Source organism: Narcine bancroftii, chromosome 1 (assembly GCF_036971445.1).
Source record: "Narcine bancroftii isolate sNarBan1 chromosome 1, sNarBan1.hap1, whole genome shotgun sequence".
Classification (NCBI taxonomy): domain Eukaryota; kingdom Metazoa; phylum Chordata; class Chondrichthyes; order Torpediniformes; family Narcinidae; genus Narcine; species Narcine bancroftii.
The window spans coordinates 37,954,849-37,972,530 of record NC_091469.1 but is presented as its reverse complement, the minus strand read 5'-3'; the positions used below and the strand labels follow the sequence as shown (position 1 = coordinate 37,972,530).

The window sequence follows — 17,682 nt, the reverse complement described above, 5'->3', positions numbered from 1 at the left end:
GAGATAAGTTGGGAAAAGGTTTGTTAGAGTAGGTCACATACAAACACTTCAAAACAGATCTTATACTGGAGCTCTGCTAATGCTAGACATAATCAGAGCCTCACAGCATTTGCAAGAGCTTTGAAGAGTGCTCGAGACTTCACTAATGGATTGTTGTTTATAAAAGGCAACAGAAGAGCATGTCGGAGCCACTGCTGTCTGGAAGAGAGCTTGCTGTTCTAAGAGGATCATGTGGTTTTGCAAACAGAGAGAGACAAACAGGCTTTTCTGAACTTACACACACATTACATCTAAGTGCACTTAGAATTAGAAGGTTAAGTAAGTTAATCGTGATAAGTTAAAGTTTGATTCTATTTTCATGTTTAAAGATAATTAAAAGTAACTTGTGTTTAAGTAACCATTTTTATTGGTGAATACCTATTGCTGCTGGGTTTTGGGGTCCTCTGGGCTCATAACAGTACTGAATGTCAATTTTGAAATATCCAGTTAAAAAGTGCTCAAATATACATTCCAGCCTTTTAAGGCTACACTTACTATAATAAACCCCTTTATCAGCACTTGTTATGTTGCTTTCTGAGCCATGACTGTTTAAGTGTTCACCTACTTTTTAAAGATTGCAAGTGTACCTGCCTCCACCATCACATTTATGGTTTCCATTCCAGCTGAGACTGAATTATGGAAGTGACAATGGATTTGGTTTGATTGTCCAGAAATATCTTATTAGAGAAAATTGGAAATAAATCATCCTGGATACATAATCCAATAATTATTTCATACAACACAAATGAACTCACTTTTATTTCAAATGCAAATTATTTGTTTGATTGCAAGTGTTTAAAAAATACAAATATTCAGGAGATGAAGCAACAAATTATTTACATTTTTTGACAAAGCATGATGGTAAAGAAACACATTTTAAGCTCTGCATTAAATCCAAGTTCAGGATGGTGAACAACATAACCAGATTTCTGGATTCTAATTAAATAATGTAAACTTAAAGTTACTGAACATCTCAAATCTACCAAGATTTCCTAGAAAATTTCAAAGATTTAATAATCTGGCAGGTACTGGTGGTAAATATTAGTTGAAATTAGATTTATTTAATTTGAAGTGTGCGCTCTTTAAAAAAAAAATGTTGTACAAATTACATCTATAGAATAAATCTATACAAAATATCTATACAAAACCTATACAATACTCTGCAAGCATCATGACGTGTAGTATCATCTAGTGGTAAATGAAAATTTCTGTCATGAACAAACAGGAATAGATATCTGGATTAGACATATGGTGTACAGATGAATCAACCTTAGAACAAGACACGCTGGATTGCTCATTTGAGTGAAAAGGGTTCTTGAGGTTGTCTGAATGCAGATATTAAGCATCTCAAGGTCAGCAGACTTTGAGCCAACTTTAATTTCAGGTCAAAAATCAAAATACCGCCTCCTACACCAGTCTGTCTTGATTAAAATGTTATTAATTCTCCTACTCCATTATCCAAGTTGACAGAGGGTATTTCAGACTTGGCAAGACAGGTCATTTGAGATGCGTCACCTGAAAATTAGAACAAGAATTAAAAATATACAATAGAGCAAAAATGGTACTTTTAGAGAGCTTTGTGTAAAAAGCAGCATCACTGCAGCTACTAATGATACTGGTTACGAGTTATTAGGTTGATTCTTAAGAATGATCCAATCTTTGCACCACTTGTACCACCATATTAAATTTTCATTTATTTATTTTAATAAATTTAGACATTTAGCACACTAACAGGCCATTTCGGCCCATGAGTCAGTGCTGCCCAATTTACACCCCATTAACCTACATCACGGGTATGTTTTTGAATGGTGGGAGGATATCAAGAGCCCACGTGAAAACCCATAGAGACACTGGGAGAACATACCAACTCCTTACAAACAGCGTGGTTCCCGAACCCTGGTCCAGATGGATAAGCTGTAGCAAAGTGTAAAATTTCATGCAACATAGATCAGTGTTAAAGGGATCCACTCCATTGTGCAATGGAACAGGTTTGCACAGTGGAGTGGATCCCTTTAGCATCCTGCTTATTTAGCAGGTTAATATTTAAAAATATGTGAAGTTTCTGATACAAGAAACAACTGATAAAGTAAAATGCATTATAGATGTGAATTGTAAGCATACTGTCTGTACAGCAGAATTAATAATAGTTTCCTTCCAACAATATCAAAACAATCTTGGTCCCTTTGTATGCTTACTCCGAAGAGCCTGTAAGGAGTCGTCAGCATCAGGATTGGTTAGTTGGTTGCAGACTCCAGAGGAGCAGGAGTATGCTTTCTGTGTCTCAATGGGATTAATGTTTGAATTTAAATCCCAGTCATGAAAAAAAATGTACCCTCAGGTACATAGCCAGGCATGGTAAACTTGACAGGAGGGGAAGTGAGAATAAATATACAGCAACTGCAGGCTTTATTCATATAGCCCTTCAAAAAGTAAACTGTCTCTGTCACTTTTAGGGGAGATTGAAGAGTTAGGATATATTAAATGGTTTTAATACAAGGCAAAGTGGGATAGTATTAGAAAAACCTACCAGTTTGAAAAGAGAAATCTAGTCAGAAGATCACAAATAAGGAATCTGTCAAATGGTCAATTCATCAAGAAGTTGAAAATAGAATTTCAAAGATCAACCTCTTGGGAGCGAGAACACTGGATTAGCTGAAATTTATGCATTTACTGCACTCCAGGCAGGACTGGAAAGGCCAAGTCTGAAAATTGTATGGCATGAGGGACAGTTTCAACAGCATTTGGATGGAAAAAGTGATGTATGCAGACCATTTGATTGATTAACCGCAAATTTGGTTTATGTGGTCAGCCTCATTCAAGACTTTCAATTTGGAGAAAACTACTTCAAAAGCATTTAGTCAGTGAAATAATCTTACCTTCAGAGAATATTTGTACAACTATTTCTTACAAGACAAATTACTTTGAAATACAATTCTCTAGGCAGAGAATGATAGAAGGACATTTACTTGGGACAAAGTTACAGCTGTACAAAACATTGGCGATGCCACATTTGGAGTTCTAGTTACCCAGCTTTAGGAAGTACATTAAATTATATATATATATATATATATATATATATATATATATATATATATATATATAAATAAATAGATATATATAAATATATAAATAAATAAAAAAATATATATATGTGGCACCTGTGATGGCAGTGGCCTCAAGGGGTTGCAGACTCCAGAGGAGCAGTGAACCGGCTCAGGCCACCAGAAACTGTGAGAAACAGGAGACAACTTTACAGGATGGTGACCACGGCAGCAAACCAGTGAGGGGCTCAGCAGCTGAAAAACTCATAGGCTTGCAGGACTGCTGGTGACTAGCTCGTGGGAATCAGGTATCAGAAACAGGATTTGAAAGGGTGCCTAGGGCAAGAAGGGTTCCTGAAGGGTCTCTGGCAATGTACCTGATTGTATTGGAGGTTTAGATCAGCAGCCAAATGGCTTGAACAGGGGACTGTGCAGCTGCAGGAGTGTGGGAAGCGAATCCAGACACTGACACTTGCTACCTTTTCTTACTGTAAGGGGCACTGGCAATTTACCTTATGGCACACTACAAACAACTTTTGTTTAATATTAGATGTTAATAAAAGAATCTTGAGTAATTGGGAAGGGTACAAAAAAATTCTCTGGAAGTGACTGGGACTGGAGGGCTCGAACTCGAGGAGAGGACGTCCCCCCACCCCCCACCCCCCCCCCAAAACCGGCAAAAGGCAAGGAGTGATCTTAAAGAGATATACAAAATTATGAGAGACAGATTATGGTTGATGTTTTTTTTCGCAGAGTAAGGGAGTGCAAAACTCGGAAGCAAAGATTTAAAGAGGGAAGAGATTTAAAAAGAGTCCCTAGAGGCAACTTTTTCACAAATAGGATGGCAAGAACACGAATTAATTTCTTGGACCGAAGGTAAAAAGGAATTACTCAAAATAAGATTAATTAATAAAAATCCATGGTACCCAAAACGTTTCCGGAATTGAAACCAAATTCTAATGCATGTCGGACAACAAAATGACCAGTTAATTTGGAATCTGAAAAGGTAAAGGTGCTCCAAGCATCGAAAGAGAATACTTTTTAGTAATTTGATTTTTAAATTAATCCATCTTAAAGCACCTAGATGTCCCTGATGATGGAATCAAATAAGTGGTCTAATATTGACTATTTCACAGTCCCACGCAGTTGCCTTTCCTCCTTTATGACTAGAGGGGCCATATTAGTGAAATGGAAAGATGCGGTGCTCATACTCAAGAGGGTTCATTTCTTAATTATTTTCAGAATTTGTAAGGTTATTTTTTTGACCCCATTGATTAACTTCCTTTTTATTTTATAAGTAGTGGACTTTTTATGTTTAGCCAGTAGCCTCCGAAGGGGGGGTGGGGGGGGGTGCTTACAATTAGTATGGTGTTTTTTTTTCTTTTCAATGCAACATAGATCGTAGCACCATTGTTATAATTATGTGATTTGTTAATACTGTATTATGTATCTATGTAACATTAATTTGATAAAACCAATAAAAATACTGAAAAAGGACATGAATGAACTTCAAAGGAAGATATAGAGGCAGGTGATGAGCCATTGCCAGAATGTGAGCTGAACATGACTAGAATGAGAAATGTTCAGAGGGATACAGGCCAAACATAAGCTAATGGGATGAGCTGAGATGGAAATAGTCAGTTAGGCTGAAGGGGCTATTCCTGTGATGAATAGCTCGATGACTATGACAATAGCATTTTCTTGGACCCAAGGACAGGATAATTTCAAGATAAGCAGACAACACAAAATACAGAAGTTTGATTAATTGCAAGGTGGGTATTAGGTTTCAAGAGGATGTAAACAGTTTTGAGAAATATTTTAAGAATGGTCTTAAACCAATTCCCTGAAGGTAGTGAACAATTTGGTCTGAATCTATAATGGGTGATTAAAATTTACTTAACATATACTATTAAACAAAATTTTAAAAATGTAAAGGTAAAGGTAAATTTAGGATTCAATAACAGAAACTATTTTCTGGTGGATGTTATCAATTGCTATTGAAGCTTGAATAACAAAACCAAAGATCAAGAAATCTAAAGTGCAGTAAAACCCCTGGTATCCAGCACCTATGGGGATTGGCAGAGGCCAGATAAGTGCATTTACCAGTTGCTTGAGATTGTGTTACATGATTGTCAAGTTAACTGCTAATGGGCAGTTTTAAACTCCTGTAATTTTTTTTAATCAATTAATTTTCCCATTATTTTTTTGCCAGTTGCTTGAATTCTAAACAGTGATTTTATTGTATATAGAAACTATCACTGTTTTCTGTATAAACTGGAGTGAAAGATGATGTCAAGAGATCTTGCTAAGATAGTCTCAAATCAGTGGGTTACAGGATTATAATATCACTGGTACAACTCAGACTGCATGCAAGTGGACAGTGAGATGTGCAGAACCTGATCTCATTGAACTTACTGACAGTGAAGAAAAAGACAAAAAGGGTAGCCAGTATGCTGATCATTTCATTTTCAGCAGAAGGTTCCCAAGAGTAGGGAACCATTGATAACTTATGACTGATTCAACAATAATGGAACAGATGGCATCCTTAGTATGCAAGATATTAGGGACAACAAAGGGGAAGAGGGAAGACAAGAACCCCATTACATTGAGACAAGAAATACAATAGGTAAAGAGGTCCAATATGTACAATACTATTACATAACATGGTTGCAATGTTGCTATCATTGCCCTGGTTGCATACAAATTGAATACAGGACTGCATAGCACAAGAACAGATCAATGGGCTACAATATCTGTGCTGAACATGCTGCCAAATTAAACTAAATGCCTGCACATGATCCATATCCCTCTATTTCATGTATTTTCATATGCAAAAACTTGCCCCCCCATTACCTTAAATAAACGCCCCCTGTATGTGACATTTTTATCCTAGCGGTTAATTAAAAATAAATAAATAAATAATTTTAGTCCAGAGAAAATAGAAAATAACCAAAATGATATTTGACAATTATCAATAAAATTCTATTTATCTTTTGGAAGCAAGATCAGAATTATTCATTTGTTACTATAACAGCTTATATTGTGCATTCTTAACTCTCAGCAGGACAGAGCAGAGAAGTGCCAAAATGGTTACCTTGAACTTCCAGAGCATTCAATGAAATAGGATATGAAGCAGGTTTTTGTGTTTCCAAAGAAACTGGTAAAAGACCTTTCAAAGATTTTGATTCCAGGGTAAATAGTTTGTCAACATTATCAACTTCCTCATTCATGTAGTCTACTTTTAGAAGTTCAGACTGGCATTGTTCTTTACTATCAGTGCTCGTACGGAAATAAGAAGCTCCCATGTTTTCAGCCAGGTTTAATGTTTCACTTCCACCATATTTGGTGAAAGCCAAACACTTGGTATTCAATTGCTTCAGTCTATTCTGCAAACATGGTATGGTCAATTGAGACTCCTCCAGCTGATCAGCACTGGAACTTTTAGAGCTGTTCAAACTGTCAATGCCAAGGACATCAGGAACAGTCTCCTGCAAAATTCCAAACCTTGGAGGAGATTTCAATCTGTCATTTGGAGTATTAGTCACATTCTGTGCTTCATTCCAAAGTAATGTACTATCCAATTCAGTATCAAAGGATGCATAGGGCTCAACGTTCTCCACAGCATCACTGCTTTTACACATTTCCATAATGAAGCTTTTTGACAATTTCTCCTTTTTAATTGGAGATTTGCGATTTAATCGTTCAACCAAAGAAAATTGTCGAGAGTGACCAAAATAAATCTCGTCATCTGTTACACTGTTATTGAGACTTCCAGAACTTTTTTTGACACAATCTTCACTGGAAGAGAAAACTTGGGAAGAAGATGGAGCAAGAACTTTACTAATCAGTATATCTGTATCATCACTTGCACCTTTATTATTTAAGTGAAGACTCTCATCTGCACATCCAACATTTGAACAATCAATTTCTGGCTCCCTGCAATGATCAAGTTGGAATTTAGTCATAGCCTGAGCTTCATTCCTGATGGAGAGATGATTTGAGTCAGTAGACTCTGCATCAGGACTGGATGGAGGCTTGCTCCAATTTTCCATTTTATCAAATTCTACACAGTGAATTGCAGCAGCATCTGTGGGCGCATTCTCAAGAAAAGATCCCGGCACCTTCATATCTGCTGCAGGTGAAGATTCTTCAGGTTTCAAGAGACTTTGGTCAGTTGTACAGTTTGTCTGTTGAGGACACGTCGATACAGACTCCTGCCGTTTAATTTGCTCAAGCTCAGATTCCTGAACTGCACATCTCCAGGTGTTTCTAATATCTGTAACTGCAAATTTATACAGAGTTAGTGGAAACAAGCTTTTCAGCCCAATTCATCCATGTCAACCAAATTGTCTACTAAACTAATCCCACTTGCCTGCATTTGGTCTATACCCCTTTAAATCTTCCTTTTCCATGTACTTGCCCAAATGTCTTTAAAACATCATAATTGTCCCCACATGTAGTTTGCTCCAGCATACTTATCCTGTGAGAATCTTCCGATCCTTTTAAATCTTTCACCTGAAACTTTTTTTAAAAAAAGACTTCCTTACTCTGGGAAAGTGACCATCACCATTCCCCCCCAACTATGCCCTGTGTGATTTTAGACTTGGCTATAACTTTAGAGAAATGAGAGGTAATTTCAGATATAGGGAGCTGGAATTCAATCCCTCGAGCATAAGTGACGTTAAAGTACTAGAAAGGAAAATAAAGGTGGCAAAATGAAGACAGGAGGCAGTTCTGACAAACAAGGTAAAGGAGAAAAACACTGAAATGCTGCAGGAACTAAGCCAGGTTTTCAGTATCTATTGGTGACAAAGATATATTGTCGACATTTTATACCTGAGCCCTTCAAAGAATAAGCCAGAAACAGGATATCTTAGAAAGTTTTAGAATTCTAACATTGGGGGTAGGAATCCAGACCAACAAAAGGTGTTAATTGGATGTGAAAAGGGATGAAGTAAGAATTTATCATGTTTAAGTGAAAGGAGACGGAATGGACAGATGGTAAAAAGGGGGAGGGGATTGTTTAGTTAAAGTCAGAGAAGTCAATATTAATGCCATCTGGTTAGACGGTGCCCAGTGGTAAGATGAAGTGTTGTTCCAAAAATTTACAGGTGGTGCCAGTCTGGCAGTGCATGAGACCATGGACAGACATGTCAGCCAAGAGTCTGGGCTGGAGAATTGAAATGGGTGGCCACTGGGAGATCCACGCTATTGCAGTGGTCAGCTGAGGTGCTCATCAAAGTGATCTCCCAGTGTGCACCCAGTCTCTCCGATGTAGAGGTCATCTACTGCATCTAATGCTCCAGTTGTGGCCTCCTCTACATCGGAGAGATTGGATACAGACTGGGAGGTTGCTTTGTTAAGCACTTAGGCTCTGTCCACCACAATAGCATGGATCTTCCAGTGGCCACCTATTTCAATTCTCCATTTCATTCCTTTGCTGAGATGTCGGTCCATGGTCTCGTGCACTGCCAGACTAAGAACACCTGTAAATTGGAGGAACACCTAATCTTCTGACTGGGCACACTCCACCGAAGGCATTAATATCAACATTTCTGGCTTTCGATAAAACAACACCTCCTTCCCGTTGCTTTTTCCCTCATCTATCTCTCCATTCCGTCTCCTTTTCCACAAAAAGGATAAATTCTTAACTCGTCCTTATCATAACCAATTAACCCCTTTTGTTGGTCTGGATTCCTCCCCATTGTTTAAATTCTAAGACTTTGTGATTTCTACTTCTGGCTTATTCCTTGAAGGGCTCAGGCCTGAAGTGTTGCCAATATATCTGTCTCCTGTAGACGCTGAAAAGACCAGCTGAGTTCCTCCAGCATTTAGTTGTTTTTACTACAATCACAGCATCTGGAGACTTTTCTGTTTCACTAAGGTAAAGAACAATCCCGAGATATTCCACAAGTATATTAAAGGCAAAAAGGTAATTAGAGTTAGGACCATTTCAAAATCAATGGTGTGTGGAGCCATAGGAAATGGTCATAGTCTGAAATTAATATTTCTCATCTGCATTCTCTGTAGAGAAAGACATGGATGGTGTGGACTTCAGCGAAAAGAACAGCAATGTCTTGGAAAATATCCATTTTACAAGAGAGGGTTTAGTGGCAGTCTCAACTTGGACCAGACCAATTACATCCTGGGACAGTGGGAAGCCAGTGAAGAAATTGCTGGTAGAAATATCTCCAAGATTGTTAGCCAACAAGTTGAGATGCCAAACTGAAAGGTGGCTAACGTTACTCCTCAAGTTAAAAAATTGCTCCAAGGAAAAGCCTGGGAACAAAAGACCCATGAGCTGAAGAAAGGCTAGGGAGAACCAGAGCAGAATTTTCACTATGAAAGTATTGAAGCTTAAATAATGTTTCAGTGGAGTTGTTTGCACCTCAGTGTTGAATATTGTATGATTTTCAGAGTCAATCTCCAAAAAGAAAACTGAAAAATTAAACTTGAAACAAAAAGTTGGATTGCTATTTCATTCTCAAAAATATGGAAGTGCATCATGTCTCTTTGGCTTGGCTTCGCGGACGAAGATTTATGGAGGGGGTAAAATGTCCACGTCAGCTGCAGGCTCGTTGGTGGCTGACAAGTCCGATGCGGGACAGGCAGACACGGTTGCAGCGGTTACAGGGGAAAATTGGTTGGTTGGGGTTGGGTGTTGGGTTTTTCCTCCTTTGCCTTTTGTCAGTGAGGTGGGCTCTGCGATCTTCTTCAAAGGAGGTTGCTGCCCGCCGAACTGTGAGGCGCCAAGATGCACGGTTTGAGGCGATATCAGCCCACTGGCGGTGGTCAATGTGGCAGGCACCAAGAAATTTCTTTAGGCAGTCCTTGTACCTTTTCTTTGGTGCACCTCTGTCACGATGGCCAGTGGAGAGCTCGCCATATAACACGATCTTGGGAAGGTGATGGTCCTCCATTCTGGAGACGTGACCCACCCAGCGCAGCTGGATCTTCAGCAGCGTGGACTCGATGCTGTCGACCTCTGCCATCTCGAGTACTTCGACGTTAGGGATGAAAGCGCTCCAATGAATGTTGAGGATGGAGCGGAGACAACGCTGGTGGAAGCGTTCTAGGAGCCGTAGGTGATGCCGGTAGAGGACCCATGATTCGGAGCCGAACAGGAGTGTGGGTATGACAACGGCTCTGTATACGCTTATCTTTGTGAGGTTTTTCAGTTGGTTGTTTTTCCAGACTCTTTTGTGTAGTCTTCCAAAGGCGCTATTTGCCTTGGCGAGTCTGTTGTCTATCTCATTGTCGATCCTTGCATCTGATGAAACTGGTTGACCGTTTTGAGTTTTGTGTGCCCGATGGAGATGTGGGGGGGCTGGTAGTCATGGTGGGGAGCTGGCTGATGGAGGACCTCAGTTTTCTTCAGGCTGACTTCCAGGCCAAACATTTTGGCAGTTTCCGCAAAACAGGACGTCAAGCGCTGAAGAGCTGGCTCTGAATGGGCAACTAAAGCGGCATCGTCTGCAAAGAGTAGTTCATGGACAAGTTTCTCTTGTGTCTTGGTGTGAGCTTGCAGGCGCCTCAGATTGAAGAGACTGCCATCCGTGCGGTAACGGATGTAAACAGCAAGAAGGAATGGTGGAAGGGGTGTTTCTTCTGTGACTGGAGGATTGTAATCAGTAGAGTTCCACTGAGCTCTTCTGACATAATAATTTAGTTTCAACTATAGAAAGCATAGTGAAGATTGTAGATGAAACAAAAACAGGTTCTATAGTTACTGAGGAAAAGGAAAGCTTTCAAATTCAGGAGGACATAAATGACCCAGTCAATTGAGCAAGAATATCAACTGAAATTTCTTCTTGGAGTCATGTAATGTGTTTGGGGAGGTGCAATAAAGCAAATAAATAAATTAAATAGTTGAATATTGCAAAAAGAATGATGGTAGAGGTACAGCTTGTAGAGTTACTGACTTGCAGCTCCAGCAAATTGGATTCAATCCTGACTGCCACTGTTTGTGTGGAATTTGTGTTCCTTCTATTACATAGGTTGCTTCCCACATCCAAAAGAGATGAACCAACCACTCACTGTTAATTGTCCCTGCTGCAAAAATTACAATCTTGAAAAGGGGAGCAAGTTAATAGGATTGTGAGAATATATGGTTTGATGAGAATGATCAGGAGATCAGACAACTAACTAGCCACAAAATAAGGGATTGTTGTATTGAAAGGTTCACCACTCATCAGGGGAAAGAAGTAACTCTATGAGCGACAAGCTAAAAACTGTTACTTGAAGAACAGCTGGTGGACTCAAACTCCAGCACTAATAGACAAGCTTATCATTATTGTTATGTCCATCCAAAGCCCAAACATCCATGGCTCCATCCCACTTAGAGCCACACAAAGGACAAAGAGGCTAGAAGGAACATTTCAAAGACCTCTTGAACCATGATTCTGGCTTTAACGAAGCACCCATAATTCCAGCCCACAGCAGACCAGCATCATCAATGCTGCTTAGCTGAGTGAAAAATACATGTTCAACTTAAAAATATATATAAAACAGCAGTTCTGGGAATTCACAGTATTCCTGCTGAAGTTCCTAAATTTGATGATCAAGAGTTTCAGCCTCAAGTTTACAATCTCTTTGGCCACATCTGGGAAAGGTACATCAAAAGAGTTCAAAGATGCTGCAATCATGGCCTTCTCAAGAAAGGACACAAGTCTGACAGTGCCAATGATTGTGGGGGGGGGGGGGGTCTTGTTTGCCACTGGGAAAGTCCTGGCAAGGGTCTTCTCAATCACCTTCTGATGGCTGAAAACTGCTTTCCAAACTGCAGTATCATTTTTATGGATTTTGTGGACATTATCAGATCTACATCTCCTAGAGAACACAGGGATCAGTACCAACCTCTAAAATGATCTTTATGGACCTCAAAAAAAGCTTCAGCTACCTCAATTGGGAGTGTGCCACACTCCTCTAATCCAGCTGCCAACAGAAATGAATTTACAACTAACATTTGCTTCATAATAGTGTGCAATTTATAATGCCACCACACAGGTTCTCAACAGATGCAATCTTTGCAAAGCTGCATTAGTTTTACTTTAAAATCAAATCATTAAGGTGAAGGGATACAAAAAGCTTACTTAAATTTTCAGGTGTTCTTGGTAGCTCTGTTTGGGCAATGAAGGGATTGTTAGTCAGTGAGAAAAAATATTCTTCTTGCATCAGATCTTGTTGGAATACTCCAGGTGAATCTTTTGTTAATGCATCTGCTACCTATAGAACATAAAATGAATAAGCATTAAATGCATGTTTAAATTAAATTAAATTAAATTAAATTAAATTAAATGCATTAATGGGACAAAACCTCCCAGAGCCTTACAGATTTGGAGCCGTGAATAATGGATACAAAATGACACCATTGGGTGCGACTTCAGAAAACTCGAACATTCTAAGTATTTCATGGGCAAGACAGTAAACAGGAGCAGAAAAAAAGGCATTTTCCATTTGGAACCAAAGAACAAAGTTTTGTGCGAAACTCAGGATTTAGAGGATTTCTTAAATGAATACTTTTCAAAGGAAGAGATTGGTGGGGGTCTGATTGAAATTTTCAAATTTCTAGCCACAGAATAGATACCAGATGACAAGAAGATAGGAAATGTGGTACTTCTTACTCAAGAGCAGCATGGACAAGTGTAGGATAGAGAAGCCAAATTAAACAGTGCAGAGGCATATCTTTTATGCTAGTGTTCCTAATCTCAGTAGTGGAGATATTATTTGGGGAAAAAGTTTTAGGAAAATAATTCATCTGTATTTGGAGCTGAGAGCAAATGAGGAAAAGTCCACATGTATTTGTTTAGTAGACATCTTTTCTGACCAGTTGGACAGAATTTCAAAGAGATCACCAAGTGTGCCAATGAGATTAGTTCAGAACAAATATACACAAATTTCAGTAAGGTTTTTTTTAAATTAAAAAAAAAAGTCCTTCATAAAAAGACTAGTCCAAAAAAGAAACCGGAAATGTTGATTTTTTTTCTCTTAATAAAGTGGATGCTAATACAAGATCTATGATTAGTAAGTTTGCAGATGACACAAAGATAAGTGTATTTCATAATGAGGATGGCAGTCTTCAGCTGATGAATGATATCGATCATTTGGCAAGATGGGAACAGAAATCACAGATTAAATTCATCCTGAAATAAAAAATTGGGGATAACTAACTAATGGTATGCAATGAAGAAGTGGACTTTAGAAATTTTCCTCAAATACAACACTTCAGTTACAAACAAGAATAGTTACAATAGGATTTGTGGTAAAGGTTATGGGCTGGGTTTGGTGGGGTGGGGGGAAGGGGGAGGTATTAAAATAGAGAAAATAATGATAGGCATAGATTACATACGTAGCAAGAAAGTGTCTCAGCATTGGTGTCACAGACATTACTTGATGTTAAAAATACAGGACACAAATTACAACAGTCTCACTTCCCCTGAATAAATGTCCTTTTGATATACAATTGCTCGTGGGTTGAATTTGAAGTACATTTTAGTTTGTCTAGGTATAATTGGAAAGAAAATGCAACTCTGGAGCAGAGTAGACATTCCCAAAGTGGATAAAGGGCAGACAAGTTGAAATTCAGTGGGTAATTAAAATGAAAAAGTAGCTGCACAACTAGAGAACCAAGCTGATTGCAGAAAGTGTGAACTGATTTTTTTTAAAAAAGGCAATAAAGGAAATGTAAAGGTTTGCAGCAAGTCTATCATATGATTATAAAAAGTTAATAAGGACTTTAAACTCAAAATACTGAAAACATTCAGGACAGGGAGCAGGCATAGAAAGAGGAAGTTAACATTCCTAGTAGAGGACCCTTTGTCAGAAGAGGGAAATAAAAAAAACCATGTTCATTTCAGTGGGCAAGGTATGGATGGAACTAATAGAATACAGAAAACCTTTCCGATTGAATTTAATTTTTGGTTGTCACATGCACTAAGATACATTGAAAAGCTTTATTTTGTGTGCTATCAGACAAGTAGGTAATGCAGGGCAGTGTTATAGTGAGACAAAAAAATGCAAAGTATTGTGACAGATTATGTTATATTTTATATTGTATGTTTTAAAGGAGATAAATTGTGGCAGGTTTTTTTTAAAAGTGTAGGTCACAAACAAACATTTCACAACACAGATCTAATTTAAAAAGCCAGAGCTCTGCTCAAGCCAGACAGTCCAGGCTCCAAGTGCCTTTGCAAAAACTTTGAAGAATGCCTACAAGGACATCACAAGTAGGTGTTAATTGGACATGCTGTGGAGTAATAGATTATTGTTTTGGAAAACAATAGATGAACAAACTAGGAAGATTAGGAGACAGACATCTTTCAGAGTGGTTTTCTCAGAGAGACAAAAGGGTTTTTCAGGTGCATTCTTAGTGTAGAAAGCACCTGAAGAAGCAGAAGCGGCCCTTTAAATTGCCGTTCAGGTGGCAGTGTTTAAAGTGCAATGCTGGCCACCTGAAGGACACAGCTGGACAGGATGCAGCTCTCAGCACACTCCGGCTCCTGCCCAGTGTCAGCTGTGATCAGCAGCCTGACCCTTTAACATCCGCTTTCAGCCAGCTGCATTCAGGTGGCTGGGGGAGCCACTGAGCTGAGCTGATTATCCCTCTCAGAGGAGGGTAATGTAGTTCGCGTCAAGAGCGTCTCCTGCACATTCAGGTAGCCTCAAAACAGCCGCATATTTTGTAAACATGCGGCTTTACATGCGGGGCAATTGGCCACCTGAAAGTGCCTATTGAGAGAATTCAGTTCTATAGTTCAGCGGCAGCAGCTGGGAGAGGAAAATGACAAGCTTGTGGAAAAACTCCATTTTGAAGACAGGTTGTGAGTTGTCTGGTCAAAGCCCTTGTGGTCCACACAAGAGGAGATGGCTGGCTGTATAATGTTTTGCCTGAGATAAGGGAAACAGAAAAGGAACTCTGTGATGACCTGAAAGAAAGAGGTTATCATCTGGAAAACCCTGATGGAGTAAGTTTCTACAGCAAGACACTGAAGTGGCTGATCGGAAGGACTCCTCAGTTTGTGTCCAACAAGCAACAAATCTCTCTGAAAACTGACAAAAACATTCCTGAGCTGTAACCATTTACCTTTCAAGGACCAAAGCCTGGTGAAGTTTCCTAAATGTTAAATTCTGTGCACAGTATAAGAACTACCTGATACCAGTGAACTTGGAGGGGTGAGAAGTGAGATTAGACTGTGAACCAAAGAACTTTTCTGAACTTGCATGCACATTACCTACACGTGCGCTTAGAATTAGAAGGGGGTTAAGTTAGGTTAAGTTAAAGTTTAATCCTGTTTTCATGTTTAAAGATAATTAAAAGCAACTTTTGTTGAAGTAACCATTTGTCTTGGTGAATTTCTATTGCTGCTGGGTTTTGAGGACTTTTGGGCCATAACAGAATATCATTACTAAGACAAAGTGTAGGATAGAGAAGCCAAATTAAACAGTGCAGAGGCATATCTTTGACCATTTGAAAGATCCATTCCAATCTGATAAAAGCAGGAAAGAAATTGCCTTTGAATCAGGTTTGTGTTTTCAAGATCATGCATCTTCTGCTCAGCAGAAGGGGAAGACCGAGTGAATGGAGTGATATTTTGATACATTTCAGCTTTCCTGAGACAATGGGAGATATAACTGGAATTAAAATGGAGGGGCAATCAGTTCTCATGTTAACCTAAGTTATGCGTCCAAATGGTTTAATGGATGCTAGGCAAACATTATACTTTCTTTATCTGCATGATGCGTTGTTAATGGGGAGGCTATAGGACTGAAAGCAGTATACTGATGAACATCTAACAGAACTATTAGGAATTTATATATTCCCACCCACCCCCCCCCCCTCCCCCACCCCAAGAGATATCTGTTTAGACCCTTTTTTTTTTGAAATGCATAACATGAAGAGTTCATTGAACCAGTTTCAATAGCAATTTTTAAAAAGGAAAGGGACATATTCTTGAAAATAAGTCAGTGGACAAGAGGAACTGGGGAATCCATTTAACTAAATAGTTCTTGAATTAGCACAGCACAATTGGTTTAATAAAAAATTTCCACCACTATACCACTCTAATCAAAAGGGATCATTACCAACCTCTTCTGCCAACTGGTCAACTGTCTTTTGATGTGGCTCATTTCTTTTGGAGCAACTCTCGAGTTTATTCGAAAGTGGTGGACTTCGATCTTTGTTCTTTTCCATTTTACCTACACGTGGACTCAGCAATCCACTTTCAAGAGGCTGCCTAGTCACCGATGGTATTTCAATTGGTTCCTGAGAATGAACATTTTTATACAGTTCGTTAGAAATAAAAGACGATCATTTGCAAGATGGAGCATTTAATAAATTGGATCCATTATTGAGAGGCCCTTTACAAATGTACATCAAAAAGATATCTTACCTCTTTAAGACATGAAGTTGTTTGAACATTTGGAGTTCTGATAGAAGGGGTGAAACTGCAAAATCAAAAGCTTGAATTAATGGAATAATTATTTTACAGTGGTTCTCAACAGTTTTCTTTCCACTCACATAAACTTTAAGTAATCCCTATGCCATAGATGCTCTGTTATTAGCAAGGGATTTCTTAAGGTGATATGTGGGTGTAAAGAAAAAGTTTGAAAACCATTGTTTTAATCGTACCTCATTGACTAGTTATGTGCACGGTTTCATAACTCCAGAGGAAATGGGTCATTGACAATTTTTCAAGCAAAATATTTCAGAAACAATTGGGTCTAGAGCAGTGATTCTCAATCTTCCTGTCCCACTCACAAATCATCTTAAGCAATCCCTTACTAATCACAGAGCACCAATGGCATAGGGATTACTTAAAGTGGTATGTGAGTGGAAAGGAAAAGGTTGAGAAACACTGATGTAGACAGTCATTATGTAGCTTAATGCTGATGGGATAATATTTTCCACATAAGAGGCTATTTTGTGACTGGTTAATGTCAGATAGTATTGGGAGCATTTGTATTTTGTGAGCTTCTCGATCCTCTGTAGAGGTGATGGACCTCCCACAAACTTGTGTATCAAGTAAATAGAATTGGCTGAAGACAAATCTGGGTCCTTCATTCCTCAGAATGCTGATCTGAGATCTCACCCCAGAACCTGTATTGATACTGTTCCTCTATCAAATTTCCAATCATTCTCCTACAAGTTGGATTGTTATAAATCCATCCAATATAAACATTTGGCCTGCAGCTGATCTTCACCCAAGTACAGCCTATTTATGAATTTCCATTCCATAGAATGATGCTGATTAATTTCAGTCAGTTTTTGGGGTTTAATACAAGAATACTTCATTCCTCAGAAGGAACAGCATGTGCATAAATTGATTTAGATGAGTAGGGGTTGCCCAGGTCCAGACCCATCATCTCGACATCCCCTCCCGATCCAGCTGCATGGTGATGTCCAAGACAGCTAGGAGAAGTTCTATTGCAGGAAATGGCCAGACCAAGCTTCGATGGAAGGGGTGCCCTTTCCACACTTCACAGCAAGTTTTTGCTAGATGGCTGTTGACCCGATGAGAGGGTTCATCAGCCCTTTGACAGGTCTTGTTTTTCATCTTGCAGGGTGTCTTGGCACCTTCTGCACCAGGCAAGCCTGGTGGAAGAG

The 17,682-nt window shown here is 38.9% G+C and overlaps 1 protein-coding gene across 1 annotated transcript in view; it reads right to left on the bottom strand.

The window, feature by feature from the left end:
- Positions 1 to 797: 797 nt before the first annotated feature.
- The window catches only part of haus6 (HAUS augmin-like complex, subunit 6), a 47,853-nt gene continuing 30,968 nt past the window's right edge, over positions 798 to 17,682 (bottom strand). The window contains exons 13-17 of the mRNA XM_069924089.1: positions 16,469 to 16,523; positions 16,165 to 16,341; positions 12,173 to 12,305; positions 6,175 to 7,362; positions 798 to 1,554 (exon numbers count right to left, since the gene is read on the bottom strand). Of these exons, the coding sequence (XP_069780190.1) occupies positions 1,466 to 1,554; positions 6,175 to 7,362; positions 12,173 to 12,305; positions 16,165 to 16,341; positions 16,469 to 16,523 (1,642 nt within the window). The 3' untranslated portion in view covers positions 798 to 1,465. The remainder of the gene's footprint in view (positions 1,555 to 6,174; positions 7,363 to 12,172; positions 12,306 to 16,164; positions 16,342 to 16,468; positions 16,524 to 17,682) is intronic.